Genomic DNA, 24,916 nt, shown 5'->3' with positions numbered 1-24,916 from the left:
TACACCTTACTGAATCTGGATTGCTATCATATCGGATTTGGTCTAGCACATCCAAACTGCATTTGTTTGTTAAATATGCGATATGTGACCCGATCATGTTATAAACACGTTATGTTTGACGTGGTGTGGAATTTGTTTAGGTCCACGTATATATCTTCTAAAAAACGCACACCTATATCTCAAATTGGCTGGTGATAGGAGATTTAATTTTCATATTTGCGTGGTCGCATGGAAACGCCGAAACGATGCTTCGCATAATAAACCAGTAGGTACTCGGCGATGTGAATGGGCCACCAAGAATGAGAGTGGAAGAGTTGGAGAAGTCGACAAATGAACTGCATGGTCAAGAAGCCGAGCCCCCCCCCCCATTCTCTCCCCTCGCATTCTTCCATGCGACCGCCATCTCCAGCTTTGAACGGAGAAAAAACGAACCCCAGACAGAGAGAAAGAGAGCTGAGATGACCTTTTAGAATGTAGATGGAAGAACCACCGAGACTATGAAACCCCATTCCCCCAGCTCGGCCGAACGATCCGACGAGTTAAGTCTCAACATGGCTCCAGCAGGGGCGGCGGTGGCGGGGGAGGTTCGAGGAGGGGGAAAGGCCGTGAACGGGGGAAAGCGGAGCAGAAGGAAGGGACGGGGGCGCTCGGCTTATCTCCGTCGGCTGAGTTGCTTCAAGCCCGCAGCCGATCCGCCGGCGGCGGGTGGCGGCGGAGATCGGAACTTGGACAAAGGAGACGACGGGGAAAGGGAGCGGCGGATCCCAACGCATCTGGTGGTGACGGTGAATGGCATCATCGGAAGGTCTGGTACCACAGTACTGATCCATACCCTCCCCGGTTCGCTTTTTCGTTTTCCTGATTTTTTTTTTGGGGCACTTTTCCCTTTTGATCACAAATGGCATCGGCATCGATTGAGATTTGAGATCCTAACCAATAATTTCTCCTGGTTTCAAAAGTAGCTGCCTTTTTATTCCCTGATATTAATTTGGTTAGGGATCAGCTGGTCTGGCCATAAAACAAGACAGCGTTCAGTGCTGGATGTTCGCGTGGGGCCCACGAGACTGACATGGCGGGGGATGGGCCCCACGTAGAAGCACCGACGTCATGCTGCTTTTTAGCAGCAAATGATGGTGATCGGATAGCAATTAATGCTGGCTTAGTTTGAGGATTAAAATCTGTTAATCATGTCCATAGTTTTTCCTCCTCCGCTCTTCACAAGTTTGGCACACGCACTACCGGCGCACGGATTTGTCGAGCAGTTTAAGAGCTTAAATATTAAAAACTATATTATCTTTTTTTGAAGGGAAAAAGGAGGCAACGGAAGCTACCCCTAAAAACTATATTATCTAGATATTATCAACTTATTGCGCTTGTAGATTCGAGCATATCAATGGCATTGGCATTTATTCTAATTCAAATTCACCATCTAATAAAAATACAAATCTTAATTGACCATGAAGAATCTAGTTCATTCCTAAGCAAATCTTTTAGCGGTTGCAACTGTTGGAATTTATATTTGTATTCTATTTTCTGTCACATTAGATCAATTTTTGTGTTTTTACGGATTATTTTTGCTGCACAGGATTCTTCTTTAAGCAACTTGCATCTTTCAGTCTTTTCTTATTTGTGACGGTACTTCTCTGTTGTATTTGCAGTGCTGCAAATTGGAGATTTGCTGCAAAACAGTTTGTGAAGAAATATCCCGATGATGTTGTTGTCCATTGTGAGTTCCCTCATCCTTTAATATTATTTTCTTTTTCCCCTTCTAAAATCTGATGAAAAAAGAGCAAAGCTAGCTGCACTGAAGGCTTATAATTCATTTGGCATGGGTTTTATTCTTCAACCATCCTAATCATATAGTTAAAAGCCTTTACAATTCAAGGCCTCATGATCTTCCAGATTTCTATCAGATATTGATTGCTTGAGGACCTTGCACGGTTTGCCAAGCCTGCTTCAATTAAAATAATAGTGACATAAGCTTTCTCTTTTAGTGCTTTACCAAAGAAAATTGTCTTATTTATACAACTTTGGGGATTAAAGACTTAGTTACTGTGAACTGAGCATATATAATTTAAGCAAGAGATTCAACACCTGTTGTACGACTGCAATAGACAATAGGATGTTTTGGAATATTATGATGAATGGAAGTAGGTATAGAATCAAAATAAATGGCAGCAGAGCATGCACTTGATGGATAGTCAATTGCTGGCAAAAAAATTATCCAGATCCGCATATACAGAATTGACATATCCATGCCCATGCAAAGAAGAAAAATAGGGAGGAGTAGTAACATAGATGCATCAAATCATGCATAATTAGAATGGATAACAAATAGCAGCAAAATCGTAAGCAGCTTACTGGTTATCTGATGATTGATGAGGCCATGGAAATGGCAAACTGCAGGAGGAAAAGGAACACATGGGTTAAGATATGGTCGACAAGAACAGGCTACGACTGATCATTAGAAAGGAAGACCTTGGATTTGTTTTATCTCAATACTCAAATGTCATAATTTTATTTTCGAACCAATCTAAGCTTAATGCTCACAGTCTGACAGGACAATAGTGTCTTCTTTCAACCAAACTTGTCTAAGTTGAACTACTAGCAACTCCCTTCCGAGATCTATCTAATGGGACGTGTTCACATCTCGCTACACATTCTGCTTGCAAACAAGCCCCTAAAACTGACTTGAGAAATATAGGCACTCATATTAGTTATGCTTGCACACTCCACACCACTTTTTCTCTCCTTTTTCCTTCATATATGAAAATGATTAGTTACTATGTGTTTTGCAGGCAGTGAATGTAATTACTCAACCCTCACATTTGATGGTATCGACGTAATGGGAGAGAGACTAGCGGAAGAGGTCCGCATGACTAGTTGTACCTCTTAATTTGTGTTTTTTCCCTGTAAATTTGTGCAGCAAATAGATCTGTTTTCATTGGTAATCGCTGTATCGAATAACAGCGTGTCCCTGATTCCCTGTAGACTTACATTGCCATGTTTATGAAATCAGGTCATATCAGCTATTGCACGCAGACCGGAGCTTCAAAAGATCTCCTTTGTTGGGCATTCACTAGGTGGCTTGATTGCAAGATATGCAATTGGCATATTATATGGAAAAGATGTGCCAAGGAATCCTCCAGAGGAAAATGGTGGCTGTAAAACTTATGCATCTGGAACTCAATGCATGGAAGAAAAATTAAAAGGAAAAATTGCTGGACTGGAGCCGATGAATTTTATAACTTTTGCAACACCTCACCTTGGCTCAAGATTGCACAAACAGGTGACATCCAAGACCATGTAATCTTCATTTACTCTGGTTCTTTACTTGTTTTGAAATGACCTAATCTCTTTGATGTAACTGCAATTTTACAATGCTAAACTGATGTTTGCTTTTGTGTCAGTCGGGAAATTTCTATGTCCATTTGATTTTCCATCACTCACTCCATGGATGTCTTCTGTTCATCACATTAGCTACTTCGCTTTTTTGCTTCTTCCAGTGCTTTCTTTTCTTAAATCATTTCGTCTGGGTAGCATGTGTAATTGTTGATTGATGTATTTAATTTTAGCAACAGTAATTAAGTTATTTCATTGCTAATAAATGATTTAAGTTGTAACTCTAGAATTCATTGATTACTCTCATTTAATTGATTCCTCTGATATGAAGTTTGGCATGATATCATTAAATAAATCAAGCAGACTAAACCAACAATCACAATATGCAAAAGCATAATTGGTCTCAAGAATAAACAATCTTCATATCAGCTGTGTTGAGTTGCTTCTGCTTGTTTTGATCTTCTAAGAAGAAAAATATTTGGGTTGCTGAAAATAACTAATTGCAGATCCCAATACTCCGTGGCTCCTATGCGCTAGAAAAGATGGCATATCATATTTCATGGATTATTAGAAGAACAGGAAAGCATTTATTCCTTAAAGACCATGATGACGGAAAGCCTCCTCTTCTCCTCCGGATGGTCAGTGACTGTGGAGATCTCAAATTCATGTAAGGTTTCATTGATAGTTAATCTTTGTCATTAATGGCTTTGCATTTGGATCTTACCATATTATGACCAGTTTTGCTTGCTTCTGCAGGTCTGCTTTGCAATCTTTCAAGCGACGTGTTGCGTACTCAAATGCTTGTTATGACTGTATCCTATTTTGGTAACTAGTAGTGCAATATAGGATTGTAAGTTCGTAGCTACATTATATTAGTGTTGTCATCTAGAGAAGTTTTACAATCACTTACCTTATTAAAGCACTTTAACTCAATTCAGTTATTGTTGGCTGGAAGACATCTTCGATACGTCATCAAGATGAGCTTCCCAAGGTAAAGTTTTCAATATTTCTACAAGCTTGGATGTAACAATTCATCTAATTGCACTCTATGTTCCTTAATGCAGCGTGAAAGTTTCACAAAGAGTGGGAAATATCCACATGTGGTCTATGTGGAGAAACCCCAAACTGCTATTGTGCAGCAGGAAGACTTCTCGGAGATGATGATTTCTCAACCAAAATCTACGAGCGAGATGGAAGGTTTGTCTTAAATTTTATCACTGAATTTTGTGTTATTTTCTTCAATATAGCAGTCTGTTGATCTGAAGTTTTCAAGGTACTATTTTGAAATGAATTTTTTATGTTTTCTGCCTCCTTTCAGTTCTTGGATTTCTTTTATATCATTGTCACCAGGAGGGCAGGACCCACTATGGTAGAAAAGTCCAGGTTTTATTTTCTTTTCTAAATTTATTTTAGAAAAAATTATAGGAACGTCCTTTCAACTTAAGCCCAATTTCACTTATATCCTCTATACTTTAAAACATGTCAAATGGACCCTTCTATTTAACAAAGTGTTCCAATGTGGCTCTATCATCTATCTTTGTTAACGAAATGGTGTCACATGATCTTGACATGGTACCCTATTTTTATGAAATGACAATAGTACCTTACTTTCAGTTGCTAGTCGAGTGTTAGTCATAGTGCCAAAAACATCAAAGCATGTGCTTCACATGATCCAAGTTTTTGGATGCCAATTATTCAAAATCAAAAGGAGAGGAAAAGAAACCTAAATCAAACCGTGCAGAAGAAGAGAAATCCGCAATCAAGCCATGGATGGAGAAGAACAAATCCCCAATCAAAGTATGGATGGACAAGAAGAAATTCCCAATCAAGCTACAGGTGGAGAAAAAGAAATCCCCAATCAAGCTGTGGGTGAAGAAGAAATCTGGGGAAGAAAGAAAGGGAGGGTTGTAGAGGGAGGAGACCATGGAGGGTTTCTAATCAAGTTCTTCCAAGTACTCCTTCCGAACTATTGATTTTTGCCATAGTGGAACTAAATCACCTTTGAGGACCTAATGGACCACCAAAAATTCTGGCCGTGTTTCTTTAGATGCGGTATGTATGAGGTATATTGTCATTTTTCTCATTTTCAATTTATTATCCGATTTTTTGCTTTAATCTCCCACCCTAAATTGTTTTTCAAGGTAAAGAGGGGTTGTGGTTAATTTTGTTGGCATGATCTGCCTTCAAATGCATAGGACAAGAATATTATTAATAGGCTGTTGCAACAGAATAGAAATCTTGAGGACCACATTTCGAGCTACAAAAGAAGGGTTAAATGAGCTATTTACTGTATGCTAGGATGGTGGATTGCTATAATTTTTTTATATAATTGGGTCTGATTTTTAAATATACTAAATATGCTCAATTGAATATTTGAGATTTGTCCCAAAAGTAGATATTTTATTAATTTGTAATCTCTAATGATTATGTAATGAGCAACATTTCTCTAATTTATCAGCATATATGCTTGTTGGAATTATTACATTGTTCATGCTGTAGGTGTATTTTGGTCCCAAGTATCCATGGTAAAAGGACAAACATGTAATGCATTTCCTCAAATACAATTTATACGGCCGAGGACTTTTTTGAAGTAAAAATTAGTAGCATAGTAAAAGAGAACCAACATGAAATTCATTTTCTGAAGTAAAAATATCATAAAGTAATGAATTAAACTAATTTATGAGATTTCGATGACACCCTTGTTCTTTTCTGAATGCCGCAATCTCGTCCCCTCCAAATTAGAAAGTTTCGATGACCTCCCCTAAATTTTTTCTGTATTCCACTTACATCCCTCTACATTTAACCAGATTCAGATATACCCCTGGTATAAAAAAATGTGAATAAGGAACCTGTACATCATCCAGTTATATTACTATTTCAATTTCACAACCAACTCGAAGAATCGTAATCATAGATCAAAATGAAATTCAAAAAATTCTCAATATATTACCACATAATATTCAAAAATAGAATCAAAGCATCCTATATCGTGATTGATGATAGTAAACCATCCTCTATCACAAGCTATGACAATTTAATACAATATATAATAATACATCAGAATGTATCACAATATTTTGTAATGCATCACATTGTATCACAAGGTATCATAATCTGTCGAACTTTTGATAAACATAAGATAACATAATGTATCATAAGGTTTTACAAGATATCACATAATAAAAAAAGATATCATTGTATAAACACCAAAGCTATCACTCCAAAAGCTTGATACATCCAAAATGATATCTCAAATGCATCCCATCAAAATTGATAGCGTTGTTTCTGTGAGGCTAGATGCAAGTTTTTGATGGAGTCAAAAATGGTCTAGATGCTGTGAGCCGTAAGTCATAACTTAGAGGAGGTTGTTGACTGAGAGGAGGGAGGCTTTGAGGCTACTGACTTCTTTCTTCTCCCACTCCTTTGAGCTTGAAAAATGATGCTGAAACATAAGAAATATTAGTTAACTATATTCTTGAATGTAAATAATGCCATAATACTTGTGATTTCTCTCTTTTTCTACTAACTTAGCTCCTGATTTGATTGGATACAATATTTTCTTTTTTTTTTTTGCCTTCTCCTTTTTAGGGCCCTTGTAAGTCCTAAAATTATGGCTCCATTGTTGGCAATTCCTGTATCTTACGAATGTACCCTTCTTTCTGATTCTATGAGAATCTTTTGGCTCATTCTTCTTTTTCCTTCGTCTTTTTGGGTCTACCTGGAGGAGTCCTTGGGAGAGGGGGGATACAATGGGATACTCTATCATTGGCCAAGATTTCATATTTGGAACTGGCTTAATGCTATGCTTATAGGTCCCAAAAAATGTATTTTTAATATATTATGCATTGACAAAATATTATGCATCCTTTCTAATAAACAAAATAACACTGTAATATAGCATCATGGGATGCCAGTTAAATCTCACACCCTATATCCTCAAACACTCTCTCCTAAGTCTACAACAAATCTATCATTGTGATGCTCAACTTCAAACTTGTTGCCTCATATGCAATGGCAATCTATGGCCTCCAATCTTGTCTTCTCCAATTTCTTTTGAATTTTAAGATAAATAGGGTCTATAATTTTGTCCAAGTCTTCTCTTTTAGCTTGGAACTACTACATCAATAGCCTTTTAATAGTCTCCAACAAGATGATAATATGCTTGTCTTGAGCATCCACTATGTATTTATTGAAGAACACGCATATATTGTTCAATAATATGCTCGACTTGCTTCTAGGGTTGAAAGCATGCCTCGACCACAACTCAAGTGGGGGCTTTCGGAGCCACTACCATGCGGTCTCATCAAAGTGTCACATCTTCTCCATGGCAACCTCAAAGTCATGAAGCGTGGTCATTCTGGCACACTTTAAAAGGATATTTCTATAATTCTTGCTCTAAAACTCAGCACTTTTAAAATTGACATGCAAGTGTCGCACACAAAATCTGTGATCCACATTAGAAATGACGGTCTGAAAGGTCTCAACAAGATCCTATACAAATATTAAACAAGTGAATAAGTTATGGATAATTAAGTACTTAAAAGTAATGAAAAATAGAAGTATTGAATAATACAAACTTATCTTTTGTCTATCCGACATAAAGATCCAACCATGCTCTTCTAAAGGTCCAATATCTTCTAATAAGCATGTCAAAAACCAGCTCTAGCTATCTTGTCTCTGTCTCGATCATGACCTATGCGATGGAGAATATATTTTTATTACCATCTTTTCCCATTATAGCTAGGAGTTGTCCTTCAAATGAGCCCTTCAAGTGACATCCATCTAGTCTAATGATAGATTTGTAGTCTTTGACAAAGCCATACTTGCATGTTGCAAGATAACAGTATAATCTCTTGAAGATAGGCTAACTAGTCTCATTAGGATTGCTGACATTCATCAACATCGTGCTTCCAAGATTGTTTGATGATTTGACAGTATTCCCACAGATGGGCATACTGCTCCCTACGGTTGTCCTGAACAATCTCTAGTATACTATTCTTGGCTCTATAGTATTGTGACCTCAAAATAGAAACTTTCACATTCCTTCTTACTTGCTTTTGGAAGCCCTCGATGCTCCACCTTGTGTTAGATCTAACCTCGTCAAAATAGTTCTTTGTTGGAAACTCAGATGTGATATCATAATTTTCAAATTGCCTTCCACAACCATGCATAGGCTGGAAGGTCTTTATTTGACAAGTTCTCTTCCTCTATAGTGGTGGAGCATGAATCATTTACCCACATTCCTGCTTGTATATAGCACTAATCCGACTAGCCTCATTCTTCCTGTACATAAAATTAAAATTCTCCTATATGTTATAAAGCCATGGTACTTTCCTAAACTGTGTGACATTGCTAAATCTCATTCCAACCGAAAGTTTGATAGTTCTTTTAATATTCATCGGCTCATTAAATTCGGGATAATCAGGACCCCAAATCTCAGCATTTGAATCAATATCACTATCCAAGCTGCAGAGATGAGAGCTGCTACTACTCTCTGGTTTCTTATTATGGATTGCTTCTCTCCAAACAAATCAGCATCTTCTGGAGAGAAGAATGCTGTGTCCAAGATTTCAACTTCTCATCAATAACATCTCTATCTGCATACTCATCAAATAGATCATCATCATTGTCATCTAAATCACTTAGTTGACTAAGTGATACATTACTATTACTGCCACTGCCAAGTGCAGGCTTTGAGTGGCAGCTGCAATCCCTTTCATTTTCTCATCAACTTTAGACCTTCCAAATGCAAGTGGTCTTCTTCCACCAATCCTTTTTACTGCTACTTTCTTGATTCGAGTTTTTGGTGTGAATGCAGCTGCATCCTTGATAGTAGGCACTCTACAGTAGTGACTGGGACACCCGCCAATTGATTCTCATTGTTCCCTTGAGGAGGCTTCTTTGTAATAGCTAGAGGAGATGCAGTAACTGGAGGCATCTATGCAATAGCTAAAGTAGCTTATTAAGTGGCACCAACAATAGCACAAGTAGTTGCATCCTCCTAGTGCTCCATATATACTTACATCATATTAGTCCCTTTCATGGAAGCCAATATCTCTCGAATATCTGCATCACATCTTAATTTTCTTAAACTATTTTCAAACATTTGTCCAGGCATGCGATAATAAAAGTAGGTATCAAGTATAATTTGTATACCCTAACTGGCCTCATATATCCTTTAGCTCTATGATACTAAATTTATCTGGATCATAGTTATCGAAGTATCTAACATACCTCTCACTATAGTGATAGCTTGGATGGTACTTGATTGATCTACCATAGTGAATTTGTATGGTGAAAAAATCAAATTCCATCCTTACAATAGCGAACAAGTGATACATGAAGTTTATACACAAAAAATCGATAGAGTCATTGGGCATTAAAAGAGCATTGCTTAACAAACGGAAAACATGAGTCCAAATAAAATTTTGATACTTCCAATGTTAACAAACTCAAACAACAGTCTAAAAGTAGTGCTTAAGAAAATGAAACATCAGTCCAAAAAGTACTAAATATTAGTCTAAAAAGTGGTTAAAAAAACTTAATTCAATATATATTATGTATTTTAAAATGTCAAAAATATTAGACTATACTTTAAAAATTGAACCTCCATGTGTTTGGATGCTTTTCAATGCTTCTATTGTGCATTAAAAAGGACACGATATAAATCCATAGTAGGACCACAACAAAGGTCACAGATTTAAAAAAAAAACTTACAAGAGACCATATCCATCCAAAACTCATTTGTTATGCACATGCACAGCAAAAATAGGATCACAACACATACACAGAGGGACCATAATTTTTTATCAATGGACTGTAGAAAAATTGGAATAAAGACCATACATAGGAGAGACTATTATAGAACACATATCAATGAATATTGCATGCAAGTAATAAAGATTAAAATATAATACCATAATCAAAAGTCAACGGCTTTACACCATTATGCAAGGAAAAATCGAAAGAACATCCCTAAATCTATGGTTATGATATCTTACTTTGGGTCGGCCACTAAAGAGACACATAAGAATACAATATTCACTAAAATCTTGATTTTATAAGGAAAAATTTTGAAAAAAGAGGAATTACCGGCCAAAGGAGAGAAGATGGTGCTTCACTTCCACAGTGGAGGGAAATAAGATTCTTGAGAGTGCCATACTCGTGCATGGAGGAGAAGAGGCTATCAGACTCGAGCAGAGGGTGGGATGGTGGTCGTCGCCGAAATTTCACTGGAGAAAATTTGCTGGAAGCAATGAATAGAAAATGAACAACCCTCACAATTAGGAAGGTTGCCATCAAATTCTATTCAAATGAGGAAGGAGCATTTTTGTCCTTTATAATGGTAAGCTAACGGCGTCAGCACTTGAGTGAACATTGGGGTCACATTGCATTTCATTAAATAGAAGGATCTGTTTGACACATTTTAAAATACAGGGGATGCAAGTAAAATCAAGTTAAAGTTGGGGTGTGTTCTTATAATTTTTTCTTTATTTTATATTGGTTAAATTATGAAACCTTAAAATGTGCTAGAATCAGATGGTGGAAAAAGTTTTCTTAAAAAAATTTTGATAGCAACAGAAAATAGTGATAGAGGTGAGATTAGCAAGCAGATTAAGTAGCGGTGTGATTACCGCCCATGAAGAGCAACATGTGTGTTGAAGGATCTGGTCTACATGAGCGTCAGTTGGTCTATTCGCTGGGCTTCCATGGTGAGAGGGAGGTTTTCTTTTTTTGATGTGCCTTAGATCATCGATAGAGATGGGGGATGGCATCTTATCTCTGGTCTCAACTGATGAGAGGTGATGGGAAAGGAGAGATAGTGGAGATTGGGAGAGTTGTGTATTTTGGAAGAAACAAAGAAAAACAAGAAAGGATTGAAGATGGGGTAATTATGCCTTTTAAGCATCATCTTAATGGTGTTGGATGCCAGGTCGGGCTTAGGACCATATTGATTCACTTAACGAACATAAGGGATCAGATTGAAACTCGAGGGATACTAAGTAAAAGTGACCCTAAACTGAATGTAAGTGCCCCTAACATTGTCTAGTTGCTACGTAGATATTCATCTTTCTTGTCGTGACTGCATCCCTTGCACTCGGGTTTATACTAGAGATGCATGTACTGGCTTAGGTATTGTGTACGTTTATTTTTTTCTAAAAGCATGAAATATCTAAGGGAAACATGAAGCGGGACAAAATTCGGTAAATTTTAAGATTAGGAAAGCAAATGTTTAGCACGTCAAATTAGAGTCAGAAAATAAATTATTTAACGGTACCACCATTGCATCTGACATTGAAAATGAAAGAAAAACAAGTACTTGTTAGTTGAAACCTATGAAGCATGGGTACTCTTATTTCAGGCATGTACCAGCACTGGATACGTTTTCAGTGCAGATATATTTTTGGTATAGTATCGTTACTCCTATCTCTGCATTCTTGAGATTGCAAGTTTGTCCTTTGATGAATCAGATGTGGAGAAGAAGCTTTTTACTGATGATGCAGAGAATGAAGCAGCTGAAACTATTATCACTTGATTATCAAGACTTACTATTTTGATTTCTACTTATTTAGACTGCTAGTTTTTTTTTTCGTTAATTGTAAGTATTTATTTGTTTTTTATGATGATACTTATAAATTTAGTTGAGATTTGTGAACTTAATTTTATTAATATTCGAATATTATATATATAAAATTATTCAAATATTATGTCACGTCCCAAATTCGGGACACAACACGGCCATGCTACCGAGGGATGGAGCTCACGATAACACGAAGCTAATCTATCATAATTATCTAAAATCCATCAAATAAAAAGATTCAATTTCATTATTCATCAAATAATTGAACCAATATTGGTTCAGAGCATCTAAATCCAAAAGCAAGTACCAACTCGAATCTCAACATTCATAAATAACTACAAATCCGTGATCATAAAATAAACTAAACTTCCGCTATTAAATTTTCAAGCTTGCTACGCAGATCTTCAAGCCTGGATTTTCTTCACCGGTCCTAGCTTTATTTCTCTGTATAAGAAAAGAAAATAAAAAGAATATGAGCTACACTAGTCCAGTAAGTAAAACTTGTGCTTCCTTATCGGATCAAGCATAAGTTTTTTCATGATAATGCAATATTTAGAAAGTAACAGATATTACAAAAATAAAAATTTCATAGAGCATATAATAAAACAAGTTATAAATCCATTATGCATGCATAAATCATGAACATTTCATAAACATGAATCATAAATCATTCTTGTCATGTATTCGTATCATGTTTCAAAACATTGCTCATAGACATTCGTGCTAAGGTCACTATTATATCCGTGACAGGGTCATGTTTCTTAATCGACAGAGTTCTTATTTCGTATGCCAACTTTATATTCGTTGGCGGGGTCATATTTCGTGTGGATGCTAGTTCCAGATGTTGACCTTTCTAAAGAGATTCGTTCATAGCTATTTGAGAGCCTTTGAAATCCTTATATCTTTTTTTCTTAAAACATACATATACATAGATGAAAAATAATAAAATTCATGCTTCATAATCATGCTATTTTCATAAGACATATTCATGAAATCAATGCTCATAATAAAACATGCTTTTTTATACCACATATGCTGATCCTTATTTTATGAAAAATATGATTCCATTAACAAAAGATCATATGCATGAAAATTATGAAAATTTAAAAATAAATAAGGAACATAAGATCCACTTACCTCGTTCATCTTAGATCTTCAAATTTTGTTAGAAGAATCAGCTAATCCTATTTAAAATATCAAGTCATCATCAATTTTTATTCCATGAATATAATAAGATTAAATCATAAGGAAAGAGGACTGTTGACCGGATGTATCAGACTATCCAGATACCAGGGCAATTTAGGATCTCTGATCTGAGGGTCAGATTTAAGTGACTTGATCAAAAAATTGTGAAGCATAAATTAGATCAAGATCAATCAATAAAGTTCATTAATAATAAATTTGAAAGATACTTGATATGGTCAAATGAGGTTGACATACAGCACGGATATTAAAGCAATTTCAGGTCATCTTGTTGGAATCAACATGAGCCCCTAAAAGATGAAGGCATGACTCGGTACAGGATTCATAGACTTTTTAGAGAGAGAAAGTTGGTTATGAGAGAGAAAATAGAGAGAGAAAGTGGAGAGAGAATTTTCGTATCCTTCAAAAGTGGCAATCATGATTGAGATCATCAAGGTCATATCAGAATGACTTAATATGGATTAACCATGATCGATGTTATCAATTTTGAATAAGGATCGGATCGGGATCGGGATCCAATCTACTGCATGAATTTTGGAGCAATCTGAAATCATCATATTTTTATCTCAAGTTTATTCTAAGGTCTGTGATGCAATCAGAGAGAGAGAATGATCCTAGAGAGACAAATTCATAAAAAGAGATAAAAGGTCTAGAGAGAGAAAATAGAGAGAATTTAGAGAGAGAAATTGGAGAGAGAAGGTAAAGAGAGGAGAGAAGAAAGAGAGAGAAAATTTTTTCTTTTTTTTTTTTTTTTTTCTTTTTCTTTTTGCTTCTTTTTTTTTCTTTTTCTTTTCTTTTCTTTTCTTTCTTGTTTTTTTCTTTCTCTTCTCGATCGAACAGGGGACGGACCGAGTGGGGCTCAGTGGCTCAATTCCGACGAGGGGTGGCGGCATGGTCAGATGTCCGGCGGCGGCGGTCGACGGCGGTGGGGCAAGGAATGGCCGGCGGTAAGATTTGGCCGGTGAGTTTTTTTTTCAGAAAACGGATCCACCCCTTTTTTTTTTTTATTTTTTGATCATTGGCCGGTCATCGACGGCCAAGACCTTCAAGGAAGAGGGATAAAGAGATGAAGGTCCCATCCTAGGGGTGAGACGCCGCAAATGGCAGCACCGATGATCGAAAAAGAAGAGAAAAGGGCTCGTCCGAACAGGATAATATAGAATCTCATCTTTTCGTGAATTTTCTGACGAGCCCGACGATCAGCGAGGGTGCACAGTACCGTGGAAAGGAGGGGAAGGAAAAGAGAAAGGAAGAGAAGGGCTTACCTCGAGCTTCGGTGACATCTCCGGTGAGAATTAGGGGCGAGCACAGTGATGGCTTCCGCGGGCAAAATTCCGGTGATCATCACTATTGGCTCCCGATTTCTTGATGGGAGGGGGAGGGGAGAGATCTCCTCCTTAAATAGAGGTGGAGGGAAAGGAGTTTGACTCCTCCCTGGGGTTTTTCTGACTCCGATTAGGAGCCGATCGGGAGGAAGAAGACTCTCATAGGGAGTCTTCTTCAAATTTTTTTTTGTAGGATTTGGGCTTTTTAGATTTTGGGCCCGGTCAAAGGTCCAAATGGGCCGGGTATTACATTCTCCCCTCCTTCAAATAATTTCTTCTTCAAAATTAAGTTATGTTATTTGAGATATCTAGGGTTCTTCTTGGCATTATCTACAATAAAATAACTTATTGGCAAAAATTATTGGACTATGATCAGATTAGATTAAGATCTATAGTATCCTTTCATTATCAATAAAATCTTTATTTACAACTAATGTATTCTATAATATCTTTTGATTTAAAGGATTAATATTTCTAATCAATTCAGACCACCACGCTTTTGCTGCGCACTTTGATCTCAACTTATCAAATTATCTAAATCTATCAAAAATAAAAATATCTTTGTATGTTAAATCAATCAAAGATAGATCTAACTTTCAGATTTCATATAAAACTTAGTGTAAAATTTTAAGTTTCCTTGTCATTACTATCTCTTAGGAATAACACATCAAAATTAAATCTTCATCCATCTTCTATGTTTGAACTTATTACATAAGCTTTACCAGTCCTCAAGAATCCACTATGTCTCGAATTAATTTAAGTTGACCTTCGATTTACCTTACAATCATTTAGACAACTTCCAAACCAACTTTCTTTGCAAAAGAATTAACTCCAACTTGAACAAACTAAAAGAACTCAAGTCAATATTTTTGTAAGTAAAATCAACTTGGTTATTTCTTGTAAAACTTCCTTCGTCACAACTCTTAATATTAATCGATAAATTTAGACAAAATCTTGTCCCTTATATGTTAAGATTTATATAAGTTATTCAAAATTTAATACTAGCGAGATATCTTACATCAGCTCGAAAATCTAAACTTTGATTTGAATAATTAATACACTCCACTCTGTTACATCCCATTGATCATATATAAAGTTTTGTTATCACTTCATAATCTCAGTAGTCTTAAACCTAAGCTCTGATATTATTCTATCATATCCTAGTCACTTATATCATAATTTTCAATGATCATAATCTAAGCTCTGATACCATACTGTCATACCTCAAATTTGGGACATAACACGGCCATGCTACTGAAGGATGGAGCCCACGATAACACGAAGCCAATCCATCATAATCATCTAAAATTCATCAAATAAAAAGATTCAATTTCATTATTCATCAAATAATTAAACCAATATTGGTTCAGAGCATCTAAATTCAAAAGCAAGTACTAATCCGAATCTCAACATTCATAAATAACTACAAATCCGTGATCATAAAATAAACTAAAATTTCGCTACCAAATTTTTAAGCTTGCTACGCAGATCTTCAAGCCTGGATTTTCTTCACCGGTCTTAGCCTTATTTCTCTGTACAAGAAAAGAAAACAAAAAAAAATATGAGCTACATTAGCCCAGTAAGTAGAACTTGCGCTTCTTATTGGATCAAGCATAAGTTTTTTCATGATAATGCAATATTTAGAAAGTAATAGATATTACAAAAATAAAGCATTTCATAGAGCATTTAATAAAATAAGTTATAAATCCATCATGCATGCATAAATTATGAACATTTAATAAACATGAATCATAAATCATTCTTGTCATGTATTCGTATCATGTTTCAAAACATTGCTCACAGACATTCATGCTAAGGTCACTATTATACCCGTGACAGGGTCATGTTTCTTAATCGACAGAGTTTTTATTTTGTATGCCAACTTTATATCCATTTTTGGGGTCATATTTCATGTGGATGCTAGCTCCGGATGTCGACCTTCCCAAAGAGATTCATTCATAGCTATCTGAGAGTCTTTGAAATCCTTATATCTTTTTTTTCTTACAACATACATATACATAGATGAAAAAATAATAAAATTCGTGCTTCATAATCATGCTATTTTCATAAGACATTCATGAAATCAATGCTCATAATAAAACATGCTTTTTTATACCATATATGCTGTCCTTATTTTATGAAAAATATGATTCTATTAACAAAAGAGCATATGCATGAAAATTATAAAAATTTAAAAATAAATAAGGAACGTAAGATCCACTTACCTCGTTCATCTTAGATCTTCAAACTTCGTTAGAAGAATTAGCTAATCCTATTTAAAATATCAAATCATCATCAATTTTTATTTCATGAATATAATAAGATTAAATCATAAGGAAAGAGGACTGTTGACCGGATGTGTCAGACCATCTAGATATCAGGGCAATTCAGGATCTCTGATCTGAGGGTCAGATTTAAGTGACTTGATCAAAAAATTGTGAAGCACAGATTAGATCAAGATCAATCAATAAAGTTTATTAAGAATGAATTTGAAAGATACTTGATATGATCAAATGAGGTTGACATACAGTACGGATATTAAAGCAACCTCAGGTCATCTTCTTGGAATCAACATAAGCCCCTAAAAGATGAAGGCATGACTCGGTACAGGATTCATAGACCTTTTTAGAGAGAGAAAGTCAGCCATGAGAGAGAAAGTAGAGAGAGAAAGTGGAGAGAGAATCTTCGTATCCTTCAAAAGTGGCAATCATGATTGAGATCATCAGAGATCATATCAGGGTAATATGGATTAACCATGATCGATGTTATCAATTTCGAATAAGGATCGGATCGGGATCCAATCTACTGCACGAATTTCGGAGCAATCTCAGGTCATCATATTTTCATTTCAAGTTTATCCTGGGTCTGTGATGCAATCAGAGAGAGAGAGAATGACCTTAGAGAGACAAAATCGATAAAAAGAGATAAAATGTTTAGAGAGAGAAAATAGAGAGAATTTAGAGAGAGAAATTGGAGAGAGAAGGTAAAGAGAGGAGAGAGAAAAGAGAGAGAAATTCTTTTTTTTTTCTTTTCTTTTTTTTCTTTTTTTCTTCTTTTTTTCTTCTTTTTTTTCCCTCTTTTTTTTTCTTTTTCTTTTCTTTCTTTCTTCTTTTCTTCTCTCTTCTCGGCCGAATAGGGGATGGACCGAATGGGGCTCGGTGGCTCAATTTCGGCGAGGGGCGGTGGCATGGCCGGATGTCCGGCGGCACGGTCGACGGCGGTGGGGCAAGGAATGGCCGGCGGCAAGGTTCGGCCGGTGAGTTTTTTTTTCGAAAAATAGGGGACCCGCCCCTTTTTTCTTTTTATTTTTCGATCATTGGCCGGTCATCGGTGGCCAAGACCTTCAGGGAAGAGGGATAGAGAGATGAGGGTTCCATTCTAGGGGTGAGACGCCGCAAACGGCGGCACCGGTGGTCGAAAAAGAGGAGAAAATGGCTCGTCCGAATAGGATAATATAGAATCTCATTTTTCATGGATTTTCCGACGAGTCTGACGACCGGCGAGGATGCACAGTGCCGTGAAAAGGAGGGGAAGGAAAAGAGGAAGGAAGAGAAGGGCTTACCTCAAGCTCCGGTGACATCTCCGGTGAGAATTAGGGGCGAACACAGTGACGGCTTCCGCGGGCAAAATTCCGGTGATCCTCGCCGTTGGCTCTCGATTTTTTGATGGGAGGGGGAGGGGAGAGATCTCTTCCTTAAAAATAGAGGCAGAGGGGAAGGAGTTTGACTCCTCCGTGGGGTTTTTCGGACTCCGATTAGGAGCCGGTCGGGAGGAAGAAGGGAGTCTTCTTCAATTTTTTTTTTTTTGTGGGATTTGGGCTTCTCAGATTTGGGCCTGGTCTAAGGCCCAAATGGATCGGGTATTACATATTATATATATGATTCAGTTTTTTCATATATTTTTATTAATATTGAAATATTATATATATTCAAATATGAATAAAAAATATAAAAAGTTAGCCATATCCGTATCGTGGTTTTTTCAATTTTTACCGTATCGGCGTACCCATACCATAAAGTACCCATACCGCGTACCGGTATCTATGCTTCCTAGGTTGAAATTGTAAATATTAAATTTAGTTGAATGCTTTTCTCATCATTTTATGATGATTTGTTCTTTGAATTATAATTTGATTGGAAAGAAAAAATGTGTAGGTAAGGATATGTAGGTGTTTTAGCTTGCTTGAAAGTGTTCATTGTAATGCACTGCTGTATTCTTTTATTTCATTAGTACTTGTATGTTGATGAGAGTGGGTCATGAACAGTGAAGATGTTATAGGATCTTGATGATAGAAGTTTGTGTGCTGCTTCTTCATTCCTTCCATTCACTGGCTGGTTGTCTCAAGCATGTCTTGTTTCCTTAAACTGCAGAGGCAATGATCAAAGGTTTAACCAGAATTCCCTGGGAAAGAGTAGATATCAGCTTCCAAAAAAGTATACAAAAAATTTTTGCTCACTGTACTATTCAGGTATGTTACTCTCTTCCTGTTTGCGAAACATATCAATGATCGATTCCATTTCACTAATATCAACTGTTTGCCACAATTTTCATCTAGAAACTGCATTTTGTTTTAGATATATGTGACTCAATGCATTCTCAAGTAAAGGAGATGACCTAAATTAAATAAGTATGTGAGAAAAAATTGTCAGTAGTCTATCTGCCCCTTCCCATCTGCCGCAGACTACAAAGTCGTTTAGTTGCTCGTTGAACTTGTCAGGGGAGAAACTTTTGTCAGCTTGCCTTGGTTCTGTTTTCCTTTTATACTTCATCTGTCTAAAATTCTGTATATGAGCTTGAATGTGTCCGATCTGTGTGGTAACTCCTTGGTGTTGGAGATGTTGTAGGGTACTCTCAGATGTTGCAAAGGCAGAACAAATCTTGATAAGTTACATCTATAACTCTGTGGGACAGTTGCTATTTCTCTTCGCATCCCAGGTTTAGCTCAACAATAGATGTGTCCAAGTTTTTTGTCTAGACTCTTGTCAAGATCTTCCCAGTTCTGGACCTTGTTTTCCTGTTCTCCAAGTTGAGATTCCATTATGAGATGAGATTGGCTTGAGATGAATGTGTTGACAGCTTAGAGGGCTCTGTTCCTGCATCCCCTTTTTGCAGCTATGGCATACAGAACACAATTTGCTGAAGTATTTTCTGCATGATTCAACAATTTGTCATTGCATCTCTGGCTTTCTTCAATTTTGATCTAACATCTAACTTGGTTTTTGTGCTCTTCTATTAGAATTAAGGGTTCTTTGTGCTCCATCCTTCAATGCCAACTTTTAGTTGCTTGATTCACTCGATTATGAGTGCTTGAGAGTATTTCTTCCTTGCAAGATCATGTTTTCTGGTGATTTTTTATCAAGAACCAAGAGCTTAGCTGATGATTCTTATATTTTGGTTGTGAAGACCTTGTATTTGTGTCCTTTCAGCTCTAATTTCTTAGTCTTATATGAGGCATACAGTTGTTTCCGCATCATCTCTTCCATTTTTCGTAAGGTTGTTCTTTTCTTTCTTTTATGGGCCATCTTCAGGTTCTGAATCAGATATATTTATGCCCTCAATCCTAGTATGACCTTTTATTTCAGTTTAAACCATCAAATACCTCTTAAGTGCTATCATGAGCTAAATCTAAACTACTTTGAACACTGGATTCTGGCAGTGCTTAATCCTTCTATAAATTTGACTTCTTTCAAGCAAAATGGTGGAAATACCACCACACATTTCATTGATATAATGAAATGGTGAAACAGATTAGAGACCCCAGAACCAAAAAGCCTCCCATAAAGACTAACAGGTTCCTCCATTTTAGCAACCTGGAATGGTTCCAGGAGGACCCTTGCGACTGCCAAATACAAAATAACAATACTCATCCTCCATCAGTTCAACCCAAACTTTCTCCTTTTCAACCTTCCTTTCACTTGATGCTATCAGATTATCTCCCCTCCATTATTTTCCTTGTCTAGTGAATGGGATTTCTAAGTCCGTATTCTTTCAAGTAATTTTTTTCTTTTTCTTGATTTGAGCAGTGGATTTCAGCCAGCCTAACAGTTTTTCTACTAAAACCTACTCGGCCACTATTGCCTTATTCTTGCATCAAAATTTCTTGATAGCAAGTTCTGGGTCAATTTGCATCTTAAGTTCACATAGTTGTTTGTTATCAGAACTAAGGTTAGAGGAATAGATTTTGTATGTTTTAGCAATAGCTACACTGTAACTACCACAATACTTAAAGATGAAAAAGCCTTAAAAGACTGGGTACAGATGGCCCTTGCCTTACAATCTAGATTTGGACATGAAATTGCGGTCTCAGGCATTATAACATATGTAATCATGGCTTTTTTGAAATACACATATCTGACACACATATGTGCAAGTTAGAGCTCCTTGGTCCATAAGCATTGTATTAATTTGGTGCAGGTAAATACATACTTCATAAATTCAGATGGTGCAGATGTGATCTTTCACATGATCGACAATTTTCTTTTATAATGAACAGTCTCAGCCATTTATAATCTACAAAGGTGCAGTTTCTCCAATTTCCTAAATTAAGTGGAAGGGAGAGAAAGGATTCATGCAGCCAACTCCAACTAGTTTAGCATTAAGGCTTAGTTCAGTTGAGTTGTAGTTTCTCCAATATGAGATGGTCATCCATGTATTTAGATCTAAGATTTTGCAACTAGATTTAAGAAGCATTTGTGAAAACTTTTTTGAGTGCGGTGTCAAAACAGGCCATGTACAAGTGTCTGCATCCTGGTCAAGGGAAGGAAGGGAACGTAGAGAACTGTCCCAAAGGTGCACTCTTAGAAGGCCTTGAATACTTGCACAATTAATGCAAATTATAAAAGTTGTATAGACTTCTTGTATTTTTGTTGGAAATGTATAAGTCTCAAGTTTTTTAATATACATCCCATTTTTATGCTTGTGTATTCATTATGTCAATTTCTCATTACAGTAATGTGGAGTGAGCAAAACGATGCTGAGTATGTGTGCATGCTTCTCTATTCTCATTGCTCTCCCAACTCCAAGTTGAATGGAATTATTTTCCAACTCAGCAATTCCTTTTGTAGGTAACAGCCAATGCATCAAACACTAGCATTCTGTATCAGTAGAAACTTTCTCTTGGAAAACTGTGGGAAGGACCACCACATAGACATGAAATGGTAGAAGGGCAGAAACAGGCATCAGAGAAAACATGAAAACGAAGAAGCGAGAAAACAAACAAACAAGCAAAACAAAAAAGAATAGAGAAGAGAGGAAAAGGGTACACCTGGCGAATCTGCAAAGGGCTTGGGTAATTGATCAGGATATGATTAATTGATGGCTGTTATCCTATCAAATTTTGACATAACGTGGCATGTTCAATGTTCCAAAAAGTATTTGATAAGCAAACGTGTCCGTGATTCATCAACCAATGAAACATTTAACGTGAGTGCTTGTGCCTGACTCTCTCAAGATATTAAGATTCTGTCAACTCTCAAGCAGAAATGGTCTGGTTGACTGTTTTTTTTGAGATAACACAAGGAGGAAGTGAGTGGGTTCCCCCTTGCAATTAGTATTATATTAATGGGAATTACAATCTGTGGAGGTATTGTGGTTGGTACATGACTTGTGAATGTTTAGATGGGTCAATTGGATTACAGAATGCATGGAGAAGTCCCATAGAGAGTGGGTGGAGGAACAAAGAAAATATACAAAGGGCTGACTCCCAACTTTCTGTCCCATCAGAAGTTATGTTTAGCGGGTTGGTTTCTGAAAAGATGGAAGAGGTATTTCAAAAGGTTTCGGTTTCAGAGTTCATTGAGTGTCCAGCGATAATAGAAAAGCAGAATTGTTTTCAGAATTTTTTTCAGAGTAGAGGAGCCCAGCAGATCCCGACTCAAGATGTATATCTTTTCTAGACTCTTCAAAAAGGATCAAAAGCATATATATCATCTCACCACAGAGTGATTGATATAATGATATCCAGCTTTCTAAATTTATTTGAGATCCTCTGTTGTTGTCTCCATTCACCCTAGAGAGTTTCTATATCTGATGGAATATCTGTAACATTGTATCTCCGTAAGATATTCTTCCAAACTTCCATCGAGTAATTGCAATGCAACATAGCGTGATCTAAATTTTTGCAGTTGTTGTAGCAGAATTGGCATCGGCTAGGACTGTGGAAATCTTTTTTTGCTAAGGTGTTGGCCGTAAAGATCTTCTGGTGATAACATAACCAATTGAATAACTTACATTTTTTTGGAATTGGTACTTTCCAAATGATCAAATCGAACAAGGATATTTTTTCATCATGGATTAGAAACTTGTAGCAGGCTGACATAGACAACTTGTGGTTAGAAAATTATCTCCAAAGTCTCCTGTCAATATGGTTTGAATGATCTACTATCCTCAGCATCATGGAGAGGTTTTGAAGGTTGGTTTGAGTAGCTGGATGGATAAATTTATAAAGTTCTAGGACCAGTTCTCCTTTGACATAAAAGTAGCTATGGTGCAATTTTTGTCTTTCGCCAACCAATATAACACAAGAAATGTGATCTTTAGATTGGAGATAGTGATCCAGCAGTCATGCCAGAAAGATGTGTAGACTCCATCACCAATTTGTACTGTAGAGAAAGGAATGACATACTTACCTACATCTAGAATGGATCTCTAGAAGTTTGAAACTTTCCTTCTCAAGTTTTGAGATGATGTCAAATTTATATCTCTTGGATAGTATGATTGCTTTATCATAAGTTTTCACTGGCTTTTGCAATCCAAGTATAATTTATCTCACCATTTCAATAGCAAGGCTTGGTTGAAGACTCTTAGATTGATTATTCCTAGTCCTCCTAACTCTTTAGGGCGACAAATTTGAGACCATTTAGCTAAGATCTTGAAACTAGAGCATTTCTCACTATCACCCCACATTAAGTTAAGACAGGTTGAATCAATTTTCTTGATAATGACGATTGATAATCTAGTTATAGACAACCAGTAGGTGGGAATCACCATAAGAATCGAGTTTATGAGGGTTAAACGTCCGGCAACAGTGAGTACCTTTTTTAACCAACTACATAATTTTCGATCGATCTTATCCCGAAGAAAGTTCCAGTGATTAGCATGTAGAGACTTGAAGCAAAGTGGGATATCAAGATAATGGATAGGAAATCTTGATCTCTTGTAGCCCAATATTGTGGTGCATCCTTGGCATTCCTGTGAATTTAGCCCTATACCCAATAATTGGGATTTGAGAAAATTGATTTTCAATCTCGAAAATAGTTCAAATATGTATAATAGGAACTTAATAATGTGAAGTTGAGATTTAGCTACCTGATAGAATATTAAAGTATCATCTGTATATTGGATAATGTTAGTTAGCAAAACTTGTTGACACTTTCGGCCCAATCGATTTCAGCAAATTCTCATTGTATGTCTGAATCATCATCCTGTTGAGAATATCGGCAACCAAAATGAACAAAAAAGGGGATAAAGGTTTACTTTGCTTGAGACCTTTCCTGATCTTAAACCATTTACCTGGTTTTCCATTGATGAGAACATAGATGTAGATGTTGTCAGAATCTGCGAGATTCATGAGTAAAATCTTGGGCCAAATCCTCTTTTTTGTAATAGAAAAATAGAGTATCCCATGATATGTTATTAAATTTTTTTGAAATTTAATTTAATCAAGATTCTTTTTTTTTTTATTTTTTTAAAATGATTAAGAAGTTCAGAAGCAGCAGCAAAGCTCTCGTCAGCAATATTTCTTCTTCGGATAAATGCAGGCTGTTAATTACTAGGAGTCTCATATAAGCTCCAAGATTGTAATCACAGTATACAGGCACCAGTATTCAATCCTCAAACATCTAACGGTCCGAGACTTGGAGCTCACAGAGTCCTGCTCCTTTTTCCCACTCCTTATTTCTTAAGACATTGCGTGTTCCAGTGTCTCAAGGAGCGCTGCCACCTTTCCTTCCCTAGTGGCAGTTTCCTTTCCAAGAGCCCCCAAGATAACAACCAGCCAGAAGCCCAGAACCATACAAACATGACACAGAGAGAGAGAGAGAGAGAGAGAGAGAGGGAGGAGAGATGGCAACCATAATCTAAGTTTATTTTTGGTGATATCCATCATTTATTGAGGAAAGTATGATGGCTATGTTTACATGATATGGAGTTTCTAACGATGGGATGGATACTAACTACTAAGTACTACAAATTTCTAGAACGTAATTATCTTTGGATTTCCATCAACTCATCAACTTCTCAATGTTACATCACTCCTCTGTTAGGTACAGAAGACCCAGAACTCTGATGGTGACCCCACCAGGCAACAAGTTCAAGGTCAGTACCCAGGAGCCATAGTGTAAGCACGGAGGTCTCCTCTATCCCTTCTTTCTTCTGAAGAAGAGAAGATGTTGGCGTGTTGAAAGGGACTGCTCGAGAAAAGCTTGGAATGGGACTGCTCAAAGTGTGACCACCCCGAGCAAACACC

At 36.7% G+C, this 24,916-nt stretch overlaps 1 protein-coding gene across 6 annotated transcripts; it reads left to right on the top strand.

Moving 5' to 3' along the window:
* Nucleotides 1-342: 342 nt before the first annotated feature.
* On the top strand, nucleotides 343-24,851 carry LOC105055897 (putative lipase YDR444W). Of its 6 annotated transcripts, XR_012136311.1 has the most exons (11): nucleotides 344-805; nucleotides 1,659-1,726; nucleotides 2,799-2,869; nucleotides 3,020-3,289; nucleotides 3,849-4,009; nucleotides 4,099-4,154; nucleotides 4,281-4,333; nucleotides 4,407-4,539; nucleotides 4,661-4,725; nucleotides 18,822-18,919; nucleotides 20,866-20,916. XR_012136311.1 is itself a non-coding variant. In XM_073247741.1 (10 exons), exons 1-10 carry the CDS (start codon nucleotides 498-500, stop codon nucleotides 24,789-24,791), a joined length of 1,296 nt encoding a protein of 431 aa, XP_073103842.1. In that variant the 5' UTR covers nucleotides 343-497; the 3' UTR covers nucleotides 24,792-24,851. The 6 variants fall into 6 exon arrangements, 5 of the variants coding, with proteins under 5 accessions (XP_073103842.1, XP_010936213.2, XP_073103843.1 ...); XM_073247741.1 differs by lacking the exons at nucleotides 4,661-4,725; nucleotides 20,866-20,916 and adding an exon at nucleotides 24,714-24,851 and having other exon boundaries at nucleotides 343-805; XM_010937911.4 differs by lacking the exons at nucleotides 4,661-4,725; nucleotides 20,866-20,916 and adding an exon at nucleotides 21,516-22,568.
* The last annotated feature ends 65 nt before the right edge of the window (nucleotides 24,852-24,916 follow it).

The sequence above is a fragment of the Elaeis guineensis genome, chromosome 13, assembly GCF_000442705.2.
Source record: "Elaeis guineensis isolate ETL-2024a chromosome 13, EG11, whole genome shotgun sequence".
NCBI lineage: Eukaryota > Viridiplantae > Streptophyta > Magnoliopsida > Arecales > Arecaceae > Elaeis > Elaeis guineensis.
Note: the sequence above shows the minus strand (reverse complement) of the source record. Positions and strands in the feature narration are given on the sequence as shown.

What these genes read in the sequence shown, in the direction of transcription:
- LOC105055897 (XM_073247741.1), top strand. Translation starts at nt 498, where the DNA reads ATGAAACCCCATTCCCCCAGCTCGGCCGAACGATCCGACGAGTTAAGT. An exon ending in ATCAAGATGAGCTTCCCAAG is followed by an intron (nt 4,334 to 4,406) that starts GTAAAGTTTTCA and finishes TCCTTAATGCAG; the next exon opens with CGTGAAAGTTTCACAAAGAG. An exon ending in ATCTACGAGCGAGATGGAAG is followed by an intron (nt 4,540 to 18,821) that starts GTTTGTCTTAAA and finishes CTTAAACTGCAG; the next exon opens with AGGCAATGATCAAAGGTTTA.